Genomic DNA, 13,044 nt, shown 5'->3' with positions numbered 1-13,044 from the left:
CTGATTTTGGACTTTTTTTTTCAATACAGTAGTGCTCAAGATTTTCATATGGAGAAATTCTTTTTTTTTTAAATTTCATTTCAGTATCATTTGAATTATTTGACTGAAAAATATGCCTAGTTTTTGATTTAGATTATATTCAGACATAGAGCTGTCCAAAATAATTGTACTGTTCTGCAGTCCTGCCTGCATTGTATTAGTGTGCTTGTGGGCAGGGCCCCACAGTCATGCCACTGCTGGATTTTATAATCTTACGCAAGATGATGTCTAAAGATTGTCTTGATTTATATGTCTGTAATTAGAGAATTTGAGCGTCTTTTAGTGTGTTTACTAACAGTTTTTATTTCTTCCTTCATAAATTGTCTTTGGGAAATTCCCAGTATGGAATCTCCCTCCACTAAGATAACTGTGCAAATCACCTGCAACTTTTAGTTTTAAAGAGTTGCCTATGGGCACTGAGAAGTTAAGGATTCTGATTATGGTAATATAACTTAGCATGTGTTAGAGACAGGACTGGAAACTAGATCACTGATTTAAAATGAATCTACTATCCACTAATCTTCATTGCCTGTTAATTTCTTACAGTTTTTTTTTAAGTAGAGTTTTATTGAAACCTTTGGTTTTATATTGCCTAGATTTCAACCTGTATCTTTTTTCCCTAATTCCTCCCAGAGGGCCATCCCTAATAACAAAGAGTAACCTTTAAAATTGTTAAGACTCTTTAAAATGGTTAAAAGTCTTGAGTCTTTTTTTTAAATCAGCTTATGGATTTATTTCTTTTACTTCATTTCAGTTGAATTGACGTTTGCTCTGATCTTGTATACATGTCTTTCTCTATTTTGTTTTTTTTTCTGCATTCTTAGGGTAAAAAATTTGTTTATTAATTTTCTCAATGATATAAGTATTCAGTGTTATGAATTTATTTCTCAGTATTTCTTTGATAGATTTTGATGCTGATATGGGATCTGTTATTATCCCAGATGTAATCTGCTATAAATTTTTTATTGTCCTCTTTAACTACGTCTTATTTAATTTCATTTTTGCCTAGACCTTTTATTCATCATGTTATTTACCAGTTGTTTTATTACCATATATTGCATACATATAACATATAAGATTTGTTTTTCTGTCTTTGTGACTTAACATATGATCAGTGTTTATGTGTCCTAAGTGCCGGGGAAAAAAAGTACAGTGTTTATTCTCATTTTACTCCATAGATCTATTAGATCTCATTTCTTTCCTTTAAAAAAAATTCTTGCTTAGCTATATTGTTTTTCTTTTCTTTCTTTTTTTTTATTGGATATATCATTTCCAGATAATGAGGTATTAAAAATCTGTTAAACAGACCATAATTTGCTCAGTCCTGTTGATGGACAGATAACTCTTTTGTTTCCAGTTCTTAGAAAGTTAATTTAGAAAAGGATTTTATAGCGATTTGGCTTCTTTTATGATCTATTTTGACACAGGCCAAAATTTTTATCCAAATCTGACTTTTATTAAACTTCAATAAGTTCTGTAATTGTGTTCTTACCTTCTACTATTTTTCCCTAGAGGTGCCACTCTGTATAAGTTCGGGCAAGTTAAAATCTCTCACCATTAGTTTCTTCCTCTCTAAAATGGGGTTAATGATAGCATCCGCCTCCCGGGGTTGTTGTGAGGATCAAATGTGATACCATTTGTAAAGTATTCTGCAAACCTTGAAGTGCTAGCTATTGTTATTATTATTGTTATTTAAACTCATTGCTGATAGCAATAATCATTGAATGAGATTTAATTTTAGAGAAGAAAGTTTTATTAAGGGTTATAAAGGTTTCACAAGAGTGTTTAATATCTTTTCATATGCTTATTTTAAAGGCCCCACTACAAGGAGGCTCCGACCTAGCTCTTCAGTCTTAGTTCAGGATACCCTCTTTTACATGCTGTCTCTTCCAGGTTGGCCTGTTGCACAGCTTGAGCTCCAGGTTTGGATTGGGCTGTACCTTTTGCTTGTCCAGCCTTTTAGAATTCTGAATTGCCTTGAAAGCATAGTCTGATTCTGGGACTTATTACTGCAGATATAAAGAAGAGCAAGAATAGGGTCCTGGCCCTCAAGTAGCTCACCTTCTAAAGGGATGGACAATGTTCAAGAAATTGTGCATTTGAGATTTGTACAAAGATAGATGTTCACATTATTTTCATATACACATATATGCCTTTTTCTTATGTGGTTATGTAAGATATAAACGGATAGTAATCTCAAGGGGAAAGATGATGATTGAAATAATAATAGTAGTAGAAAACTTTTATCTAATGCCTACTGAGCACTTTATAAATATTGTCTAATTTGATCTTCATATTAATTAACCCTGGAAGATAGGAGTTATTATCTTCATTTTACAGATGAGGAAACTGATTGAAACAGGTTAAGTGATTTGCCTAAGGTCACACAGCTAGTAACAATATGATGTAATATGATAAGCTTTTATTTAGTACCTAGCTAGGTGGCGCAGTGGATAAAGCACTGGGACTGGAATCAGGAAGACTCGTCTTCCAGACTTCAAATCCAGCCTCAGACAATCACTAACTGCGTGACCCTCAACAAATTACTTAACCTTGTTTACCTCAGTTTCCTCATCAGTAAAAGGAGCTGAAGAGTATCTTTGTGAAGAAAACCCCAATTGGGGTCACAGTCAGACAGGATTGAAAAACAATTTAACAACAACATGAGCCACTGTGCTACATGCTGGGTATACGAATAAGAGAGTCCTTGCCTTTAAGGAGCTTACAATTTAATAATGGAAGACACTACACAAAAGAAAGCTAAAAAGAAGCAGAGGCTGTGACAGAGGATGCCTAGAGCTGTGATGTGTTGTTCTTGTGGAGTCAAAACCAAGCAGTTCAGCTGGTGGAAAATGAAAAGAAAAAAATTCTGAGCCCTCTTTAAAGGGAGGTTGTGGGAAGAGGTCTGGGCTTTGCCTTCCAGCTTCTAATCAGAGGGGAGAGACAACTGAGGGTATTGAGGAGGTGTTGAGCACCAAGGCTGAAACAGTCTCTATGATGATGAGACTTCTGGTGATGAGCTTATCCTGGAGGGAGCATGATATTCCTGGGGTGGAAACCAAGCAGAGCCAGGAGATGGAGTGTAGGGTGTGAGGAATAATAAGAAGACTAGTATCATTGGATTATAGAGTAAGTGTCAAGGAAGAGTAGGGTGCAATGAATATTGGAAAAGTAGGAAGGGGCCAGTTTGTGACGGGCCTTAAAAGCCAAAAAGAGGACTTTATATTAAATCCTGGAGCTAACGGGAAACCACTAGAATTTTTTGATGGTGGTAGGGATGACATAGTCAGACCTCTGATTGGGGAAAATTACTTTGGCTGATGAGTGGAGGATGGATTGGAATGAGGGGAGAATAGAGACGGAATCTAGATGAGAGAGGTTGGAAGCCTTAACTAGGGTTGTCCCCTGTGTGGCTAGAAAAAAACTACTTCTAAAAGCATTTTTTTTCTCTTTTGTTGTTGAAATCTGTATAGTGCTCATGTGTCCTGAATGCTCAGTAAATGCTTATGGACTGACTCTCACATTGTGCTGTTCCCATTGAGTCTGTTGCTCAGGTGCTCTCATCAGATGTGCCTTCTGGAACTGAAGCAGAGGAGGAAGATGATGGGATGAATGATATGAATCAGGAAGTCATGTCGCTAATATGGAGTGAAGATTTAAGGGTCCAGGAGGTCCGAAGACTTCTCCAAAGTGCTCATCCTGTCCGAGTCAATGTAGTGCAGATGCCAGAAGTTAATGACCATGAATACATTGAAGAAAAAGAAAACAGGCAAGTGAACTTAACAGTATTCTGTCAGCCATTGCTTACACCCAGTCTTTCAAATTTGAGTTTTAACTGTAGTTCTTTAGCTTAAAGTATACAAATTTTTTAGTATCTCTTCATTAATGAAACGTTTTAAGGAAATATCATGTCTTTTAGAAGTTCATGCTAGTCATAGCACACTGTTAATCTACGCAAAATATCCTTTGGTATTCATCGAAATATTTCTAGGAAGCCAGATCATGCCCCTTTTGAGGTATAGTGGAGTTTACTTTTTTTTTTCTTTTTAGGCAGTTGGGGTTAAGTGACTTACTCAGGGTCACACAGCTAGTGCTAGTAAGTGTCAAGTGTTTGGTCTGAGGCCAGATTTTGAACTCAGGTCCTACTGACTTCAGGGCCAGTACTGTATTCACTGCGCCACCTAGTTATCCCTGGAATTTACTTTTTTTTTAAAAAAAATTTTATTAATTTATTTTGATTTATCAACAATTACTTTTGAGTTGAAAATTTTTCTCCCCCTTCCTCCCCATCACCCTCCCCAAGATGGCGCACAATCTAATATAGGCTATACATTTGCATTCCTATTAAACATATTTTCACATTAGTGAAGTTGTAAGTAAAAATTAAAACCAATAGGAGGAGCCATGAGAGGGAGGAACCATCAGAGACAGGAAACAGAACTCAACAGAAGAGAAAAAAAAAATGATAGCCATTCAACTTCCATAGTTCTTCCTTTGGATGTGGATAGAAGCCATTGATGAACTCCCTAGGAAAAAATCTCCAGGACCAGATGGATTTACATGCAAATTCTATCAAACATTTCAAGAACAATTAATTCCAATACTATGTAGCCTATTTGGGAAAATCAGTGAAGAAGGAGTCTTATCAAATTCTTTTTATGATACAAATATGGTGTTGATGCCTAAACCAGGAAGAGTCAAAATAGAGAAAGAAAATTATAGACCAATTTCTCTAATGAATGTAGATGCAAAAATTTTAAACAAAGTACTAGCAAGTGGATTGCAGCAACTTATCACAAGAATAATACACTATGACCAGGTAGGATTTATACCAGGAATGCAGGGTTGGCTCAATATTAGGAAAACTATCAGCGTCATTGAGCATATCAACACCAAAATCAACAGAAACCACATGATCATCTCAACAGATGCAGAAAAGGCTTTTGATAAAATACAACACCCATTCCTATTAAAAACGCTAGAAAGCACAGGTATAATTGGAGTCTTCCTTTCTTTTTTTAATTTTATTAATTTATTTTGGTTTATCAACAATCATTTCCATAGGCTTTTGAGCTGAAAATTTTTCTCCCATTTCCTCCCCCCCATCCTCCCCAAGAGGGCGCATAATCTGATATAGGCTTCATATTTACATACCCATTAAACATGTTTTCACATTTCTGAAGTTGTAAGTAAAAATTAAAACCAATACAAGGAACCATCAGAAAGATGAAACAAAACTCAACAGAAAGTAAAAATAAGTGATAGCGATTCGACTTCCATACTTCTTTCTTTGGATGTGGACAGCATTTTCCATCACAAGGCCTCTGGAGATGTCTTAGATCCTTGTAATACTGAGAAGGGTTCAGTTTAACAATCTTAGTCATTGCATAACGTCGCTGTTACTGTGTACAAAGTCCTCTTGGTTTTGCTCACTTCACTCAGCATCAGACCATATACATCTTTTCAGGTTTTTCTACAGTCAACCTGTTCATCATTTCTTATAGCACAATAGTATTCCATTAGATTCATATACCACAACTTGCTCAGCCATTCCCCAGTTGATGGGCATCCTCTCAATTTCCAAGTCTTTGCCACTACAAAAAGAGCTGCTATGAATATTTTTGTACATGTGGGTCCTTTTCCCATTTGTATGATCTCTTTAAGATATAGCCCTAGAAGTGGGTATGCGCATTTTTATAGCCCTTTGGGAATAGTTCCACGTTGTTCCCCAAAATGGTTGGATCGTTTCACAACTCCAACAACAATGTATTAGTGTTCCAATTTTCCCACATCTTCTCCAACATTTATCATTTTCCTGTTTTGTCATGTTGGCCAATCTGACAGGTGTGATGTGGTACCTCAGAGTTGTTTTGATTTGCATTTCTCTAATCAATAACGATTTAGAGCATTTTTTCATATGACTATAGATGGCTTTAATTTCTTTATCTGAGAACTGTCTGTTCATATCCTTTGACCATTTATCAATTGGGAAATGGCTTGTGTTCTCATAAATGTCTTAATTCTCTATGTATTTTAGAAATGAGGTCCTTATCAGTGAGACTGGTTGTAAAAATTCTTTCCCAATTTTCTACCTTCCTTCTAATCTTAGTTGCATTGGTTTTCTTTGTGCAAAAACTTTTCAGTTTAATGTAATCAAAATTATCCATTTTGCTTTTCATAATGTTCTCTATCTCCTGTTTGGTCATGAATTCTTCTGTTCTCCATAGATCTCATAGGTAAACTATTCCTTGTTCTCCCAGTTTGCTTATAGTATCAGCCTTTATATCTAAGTCATGAACCCATTTTGACTTTATTTTGGTATATGGTGTGAGATTTGGGTCTATGCCTAGTTTCTGCCATACTCTTTTCCAGTTTTCAGAGCAGTTTTTTTCAAAGAGTGGGTTCTTATCCCAGAAGCTGGGGTCTTTGGGTTTATCAAATCATAGATTACTGTAGTCATCAACTACTGTGTCTTGCATCTTTAACCTATTCCACCACTCTTATTTTTTAGCCAGTACCAGGCAGTTTTGATGATTGCTGCTTTATAATACAATTTAAGATCTGGAATTGCTAGGCCACCTTCCCCTGCATTTCTTTTCATTAGTTCCTTTGATATTCTGGACCTTTTGTTTTTCCAAATGAATCTTACTATTTTTTCTAACTCTATAAAATAATTTCTTGGTAGTTTGATTGGTATGGCACTGAATAAGTAAATTAATTTAGGTAGGATTGTCATTTTTATTATATTAGCTCGGCCTGCCCATGAGCAGCTGATGTTTTTCCAGTTATTTAGATCTGATTTTATTTGTGTGAAAAGTGTTTTGTAATTCTGTTCATAGAGTTCCTGGGTTTGTTTCGGGAGGTAGACTCCTAAATATTTTAAAATGTCTACAGTAAGTTTAAATGGGATTTCTCTTTCTATCTCTTGCTGTTGGGCTTTGTTGGTAATATATAGAAATGCTGATGATTTATGTGGGTTTATTTTATAGCCTGCGACTTTGCTAAAGTTGTTTATTATTTCAGGTGGTTTTTTACTTGATTCTCTAGGATTCTCTAAGCATATCATCATGTCATCTACAAAGAGTGATAGCTTTGTTTCTTCTTTGCCTATTCTAATACCTTCAATTTCTTTTTCTTCTTTTATTGCTAAAGCTAAGGTTTCCAGTACAATATTGAATAACAGTGGTGATAATGGACATCCTTGTTTCACCCCTAATGTTATTGGAAATGCTTCTAGCTTGTCCCCATTACATATAATGCTTATTGAAGGTTTTAGATAGATGCTATTTATTATTTTAAGGAAGACTCCAGAGTTCTGCTTCTGGGAGCCAAGATGGCGGAGTGAAAAGGTAGTTGCTCTCATTCTCCCCTATCAACCTCTGAAAACCCAGAAAAAAAAAAACCTGGAATGCCTGAACTAGAAGAAAGACGGGGAACAGCAGTGCAGCAGCCCAGCAAATGGGTCTCCCAGTGCCTCAGCCAAAATAAGGGAGACAGAACTACAAGGGGCCCCAGGTGGATAAGTACCCTGCTGCATTCATCTGAAAGGAGGTGAAGAAAACAACCTGAAGGCTTCCTAAAGCCCTGGCCTTGCTGATTCCAGCCCAACACCAGGTGAGCTGTCTGGAGCCCTTCAGCCTCCAATTGTGAAGAAATCCTGAAGCCCAGGTGGTAGAGCAGGTAAACACCAACACCTGGACCTCCGAGTGCCTCAGTGAGGGTGGGGGAGGAGGGGGGAGAGGTGGAACCAGTGGAAACCAGCTCAGAAGACCACCAGGTGCCTTGGCACTCCACCGCAAAGGAATCTCCCGGTGCATTAGCAGAAATGAGGAAGGCAACACTGCAGGGGGCCCCAGGCAGATAAACACCCTGTAGCACCCATCTAAAAGGAGCTGAAGAAAGCTAAAGGAAAGGAAAAGCAGGCAACCTAGAATTGCCTGAAAGTTCCAGCCTTGCTGATTCCAGCCCAACATGAGGTAAGCTTCCAGAAACCTACAGCCTCCAATTCCAGCATAAGAGGCCCAGCACAAAGCCAGTGACCAAGACCTAGGCTCCCAACACAAGAAGCTTGGGTCAGTACCCTCTGTTCCCCAGCAGGAGAACTCAATCTCTTTAAAGGCCAGGGAATAAAGAAACACCATGAGTAAAAACAAACATACCATAGATTCATATTATGAGAAGAGTGAAGATCAAGACAGAAATTCTGAAGAGGACAACATTGTCAACAACCCACATCTGCAACAAAAAAGGGAATATGAACTGGTCTGAAGCCCAAAAAGCCTTCTTAGAAGAGCTCAAGAAGGATTTTAATAGTCAAATGAGAGAGGTAAGAGTCCTTCAAAAATACAATTGGCCAATTGGAAAAAAAACACTGAAGAAAACAAGTCCCTAAAAAACACAATTGGCCAATTGAAGAAGGAAGGGCAAAAACTAACAGAAGAGTACACTGAAGAAAACAAGTCCCTAAAAAACACAATTGGCCAGTTGAACAAGGAAGTACAAAAACTAACTAGAATTGGACAAATGGAAACTAATGTCTCTATGAGAGAGCAAGAATCAGTCAAACAGAAACAAAAAAATGAAAAAATAGATGAAAATGTAAAATACCTCATCAGTAAAACAACCAACCTGGAAAATCGACTCAGGAGAGACAATTTAAAAATTATTGGACTACCTGAAAATCATGATGAAAAAAAGAGCCTGGACAGTATCTTTCAGGAAATCATAAAGGAAAACTGCCCGAAGTCCTAGAACCAGAAGGGAAAATAACCATAGAAAGAATACACCCATCACCACCTGAAAGAGATCCCAAATTGACAACACCAAGGAATATAATAGCAAAATTCCAAAATTACCAGATGAAAGAGAAGGTGCCGCAAGCAGCCAGAAAGAAAGAATTTAAATATCATGGAACCACAGTCAGGATTACACAGGACCTTGCAGCTTCTACATTAAAAGACCAGGGCATGGAACATGATATTCCTAAGGCAAAGGAGCTTGGAATGCAGCCAAGGATCAATTACCCAGCAAAAATGAGCATCATTTTTCAAGGGAGGAGGTGGATATTCAACGAAATAGGAGACTTCCAAACTTTCCTGATAAAAAGACCAGAGCTCAACAAAAATTTGATCTTCAAGTACAGGACTCAAGAAGGACTTAAAAAGGTAAATGGGACAGAAGGATACAATATGTGTTAATGGGGGGGGGCTGTTTAAACACCTACAAGGGAATATGAGACTTGCAACCCTTGAGACCTGTATTGTTATTACACCTTGTTGAAGGAGTATACATAAAGAGGGTGGATATTACTTGACTTTGATGTAATGATTAAAAAAAAATCTGATCAGGTGGGTTAAATGGATCCAAATAAGTGGATCTATCTGATCTTAGAAAATGTACTGAGAAAGGAGGAAGCAGACAAGGGTTAATTACATTACAGGAAAAGACACAAAATCCTGTTACAGCAGAGGGAAAGAAGGGGGGAGGGGAGCATTGTTTGAACCTTACTCTCATCAGAGTTGGCTCAACAAGGGCATAATATAATCAGATACAGAAATCTACCTTGCCCTATACGTAGTAGGAGGGAAAAGGGGAAAGAAAAGGGAGAGTGGATAGAAGGGAAGAAGCAGTAAGGGTAAATGGGAAGAAAAGGGAAAGGGATAATAGAAGGGAGGAGAGACTGAAGAAGGGGGTGGTCAAGAGCAAAACACTAGTGAGGAGGGAAAAGGAGAAAGGAGAAAGAAAAGCATAAATGGGGGGTGAAGGATGGAGAAAAAGGCATAGATAGTAATCATAACTGTGAAAGTTCAATGGGATGAACTCTGCCATAAAACGGAAACGGATTGCAGAATGGATTAAAAAACATAATCCTACAATATGTTGTTTCCAGGAAACACATTTGAAAAAGAGTGACACACACAGGGTAAAGGTAAAAGGCTAGAGCAGAATATATTATGTGTCAGCTGAAGTGAAAAAAGCAGGGGTAGCAATCCTGATCTCAGACAAAGCAAAAGCAAAAATAGATCTAATCAAAAGAGATAAGGAAGGAAACTACATCCTGCTAAAAGGCACCATAGACAATGAAGTAATATCATTACTAAACATATATGCACCAAATGGTGTAGCATCCAAATTCTTACAGGAGGAGTTCAGGGAGTTAACAGGAAGAAATAGACAGCAAAACTATACTAGTGGGGGACCTGAACCTCCCCCTCTTGGCACTAGATAAGTCTAACCACAAAATAAACAAGAAAGAAGTTAAGGAGGTGAATAGAACATTAGAAAAGTCAGGTATGATAGACCTCTGTAGAAAACTGAATGGGATAGAAGGGAATATACTTTTTTCTCAGCAGTACATGGCACATACACAAAAATTGACCACGTACTAGGGCACAAAAACCTCACAATTCAATGCAGAAAAGCAGAAATATTAAATGCATCCTTTCCAGATCATGACGCAATAAAAAATTATATGTAATAAAGGGCCATGGAAAGATAGACTAAAAAATAATTGGAAACTAAATCATTTAATCCTAAAAAATGATTGGGTCAAACAACAAATCATAGAAACAATCAATACTTTCATTCAAGAGAATGACCATAATGAGACAACATACCAAAACCTACGGGATGCAGCGAAAGCAGTTCTTAGGGGAAATTTTATATCTCTGAATGCTTACATAAATAAAATAGAAAAAGAGGAAATTAATGAATTGGGCATACAACTAAAACACCAGAAAAAGAACAAATTAAAAATCCTCAACTAAACACCAAATTAGAAATATTGAAAACCAAGGGAAAAATTAATAAAATTGAAATTAAGAAAACTATTGAACTAATAAAACTAAGAGCTGGTTTTATGAAAAAACCAATAAAATAGATAAGCCTTTGGTTAATTTAATTAAAAAAAAGAAAGAAGAAAACCAAATTACTCGTATCAAGAATGAAAAGGGCAAAGCTACCACCAAGGAAGAGGAAATTAAAACAATAATTAGGAATTATTTTGCCCAACTATATGCCAACAAATTTGACAATCTTAGTGAAATGGATGCATATTTACAAAAATATAAGTTGCCCAGATTAACCGAAGAGGAAGTAAAATACTTAAATAACCCCATCTCAGAAAAAGAAATTGAAGAAGCCATTGATGAACTCCCTAGGAAAAAATCTCCAGGACCAGATGGATTTACATGCAAATTCTATCAAACATTTCAAGAACAATTAATTCCAATACTATGTAGCCTATTTGGGAAAATCAGTGAAGAAGGAGTCTTATCAAATTCTTTTTATGATACAAATATGGTGTTGATGCCTAAACCAGGAAGAGTCAAAATAGAGAAAGAAAATTATAGACCAATTTCTCTAATGAATGTAGATGCAAAAATTTTAAACAAAGTACTAGCAAGTAGATTGCAGCAACTTATCACAAGAATAATACACTATGACCAGGTAGGATTTATACCAGGAATGCAGGGTTGGCTCAATATTAGGAAAACTATCAGCGTCATTGAGCATATCAACACCAAAATCAACAGAAACCACATGATCATCTCAACAGATGCAGAAAAGCTTTTGATAAAATACAACACCCATTCCTATTAAAAACGCTAGAAAGCATAGGTATAAATGGAGTCTTCCTTAAAATAATAAATAGCATTTATTTAAACCTTCAGCCAGCATTATATGTAATGGGGACAGGCTAAAAGCATTTCCAGTAAGATCGGGGGTGAAACAAGGATGTTCATTATCACCATTGTTATTCAATATTGTACTGGAAACCTTAGCTTTAGCAATAAGAGAAGAAAGAGAAATTGAAAGCATTAGAATAGGTAAAGAAGAAACAAAGCTATCTCTCTTTGTAGATGACATGATGATATGCTTAGAGAATCCTAGAGAATCAAGTAAAAAACTACCTGAAATAATAAACAACTTTAGCAAAGTCGCAGGCTATAAAATAAACCCACATAAATCATCAGTATTTCTATATATTACCAACAAAGCCCAACAGCAAGAGATAGAAAGAGAAATCCCATTTAAACTTACTGTAGACATTTTAAAATATTTAGGAGTCTACCTCCTGAAACAAACCCAGGAACTCTATGAACACAATTACAAAACACTTTTCACACAAATAAAATCAGATCTAAATAATTGGAAAAACATCAGTTGCTCATGGTAGGCCGAGCTAATATAATAAAAATGACAATCCTACCTAAGCTAATTTACTTATTCAGTGCCATACCAATCAAACTACCAAGAAATTATTTTATAGAGTTAGAAAAAATAATAAGATTCATTTGGAAAAACAAAAGGTCCAGAATATCAAAGGAACTAATGAAAAGAAATGCAGGGGAAGGTGGCCTAGCAATTCCAGATCTTAAATTGTATTATAAAGCAGCAATCATCAAAACTGCTTGGTACTGGCTAAAAAATAGAGGTGGATAGTAAATATGCAAGACACAGTAGTCAATGACTATAGTAATCTATTATTTGATAAACCCAAAGACCCCAGCTTCTGGGATAAGAACCCACTCTTTGAAAAAAACTGCTGGGAAAACTGGAAAAGAGTATGGCAGAAACTAGGCATAGACCCAAATCTCACACCATATACCAAAATAAAGTCAAAATGGGTTCATGACTTAGATATAAAGGCTGATACATAAGTAAACTGGGAGAACAAGGAATAGTTTACCTATCAGATCTATGGAGAACAGAAGAATTCATGACCAAACAGGAGATAGAGAACATTATGAAAAGCAAAATGGATAATTTTGATTACATTAAACTGAAAAGTTTTTGCACAAAGAAAACCAATGCAACTAAGATTAGAAGGAAGGTAGAATTGGGAAAGAATTTTTACAACCAGTCTCACTGATAAGGACCTCATTTCTAAAATACATAGAGAATTAAGACATTTATGAGAACACAAGCCATTTCCCAATTGATAAATGGTCAAAGGATATGAACAGACAGTTCTCAGACGAAGAAATTAAAGCCATCTATAGT

General features: G+C 36.3%; 1 protein-coding gene across 1 annotated transcript in view; it reads left to right on the top strand.

Moving 5' to 3' along the window:
* Positions 1–13,044, top strand: part of ANAPC1 (anaphase promoting complex subunit 1) — a 159,857-nt gene that overhangs the window by 65,805 nt on the left and 81,008 nt on the right. The window contains exon 26 of the mRNA XM_078149679.1: positions 3,594–3,808. Within this exon, the coding sequence (XP_078005805.1) occupies positions 3,594–3,808 (215 nt within the window). The remainder of the gene's footprint in view (positions 1–3,593; positions 3,809–13,044) is intronic.

This window comes from Phascolarctos cinereus, unplaced genomic scaffold (genome assembly GCF_003287225.1).
Source record: "Phascolarctos cinereus isolate Bilbo 61053 unplaced genomic scaffold, phaCin_HiC Scaffold_2;HRSCAF=192, whole genome shotgun sequence".
In the NCBI taxonomy this organism is placed as follows: Eukaryota; Metazoa; Chordata; class Mammalia; order Diprotodontia; family Phascolarctidae; genus Phascolarctos; species Phascolarctos cinereus.
This window is presented reverse-complemented; position numbering and strand designations above follow the sequence as displayed.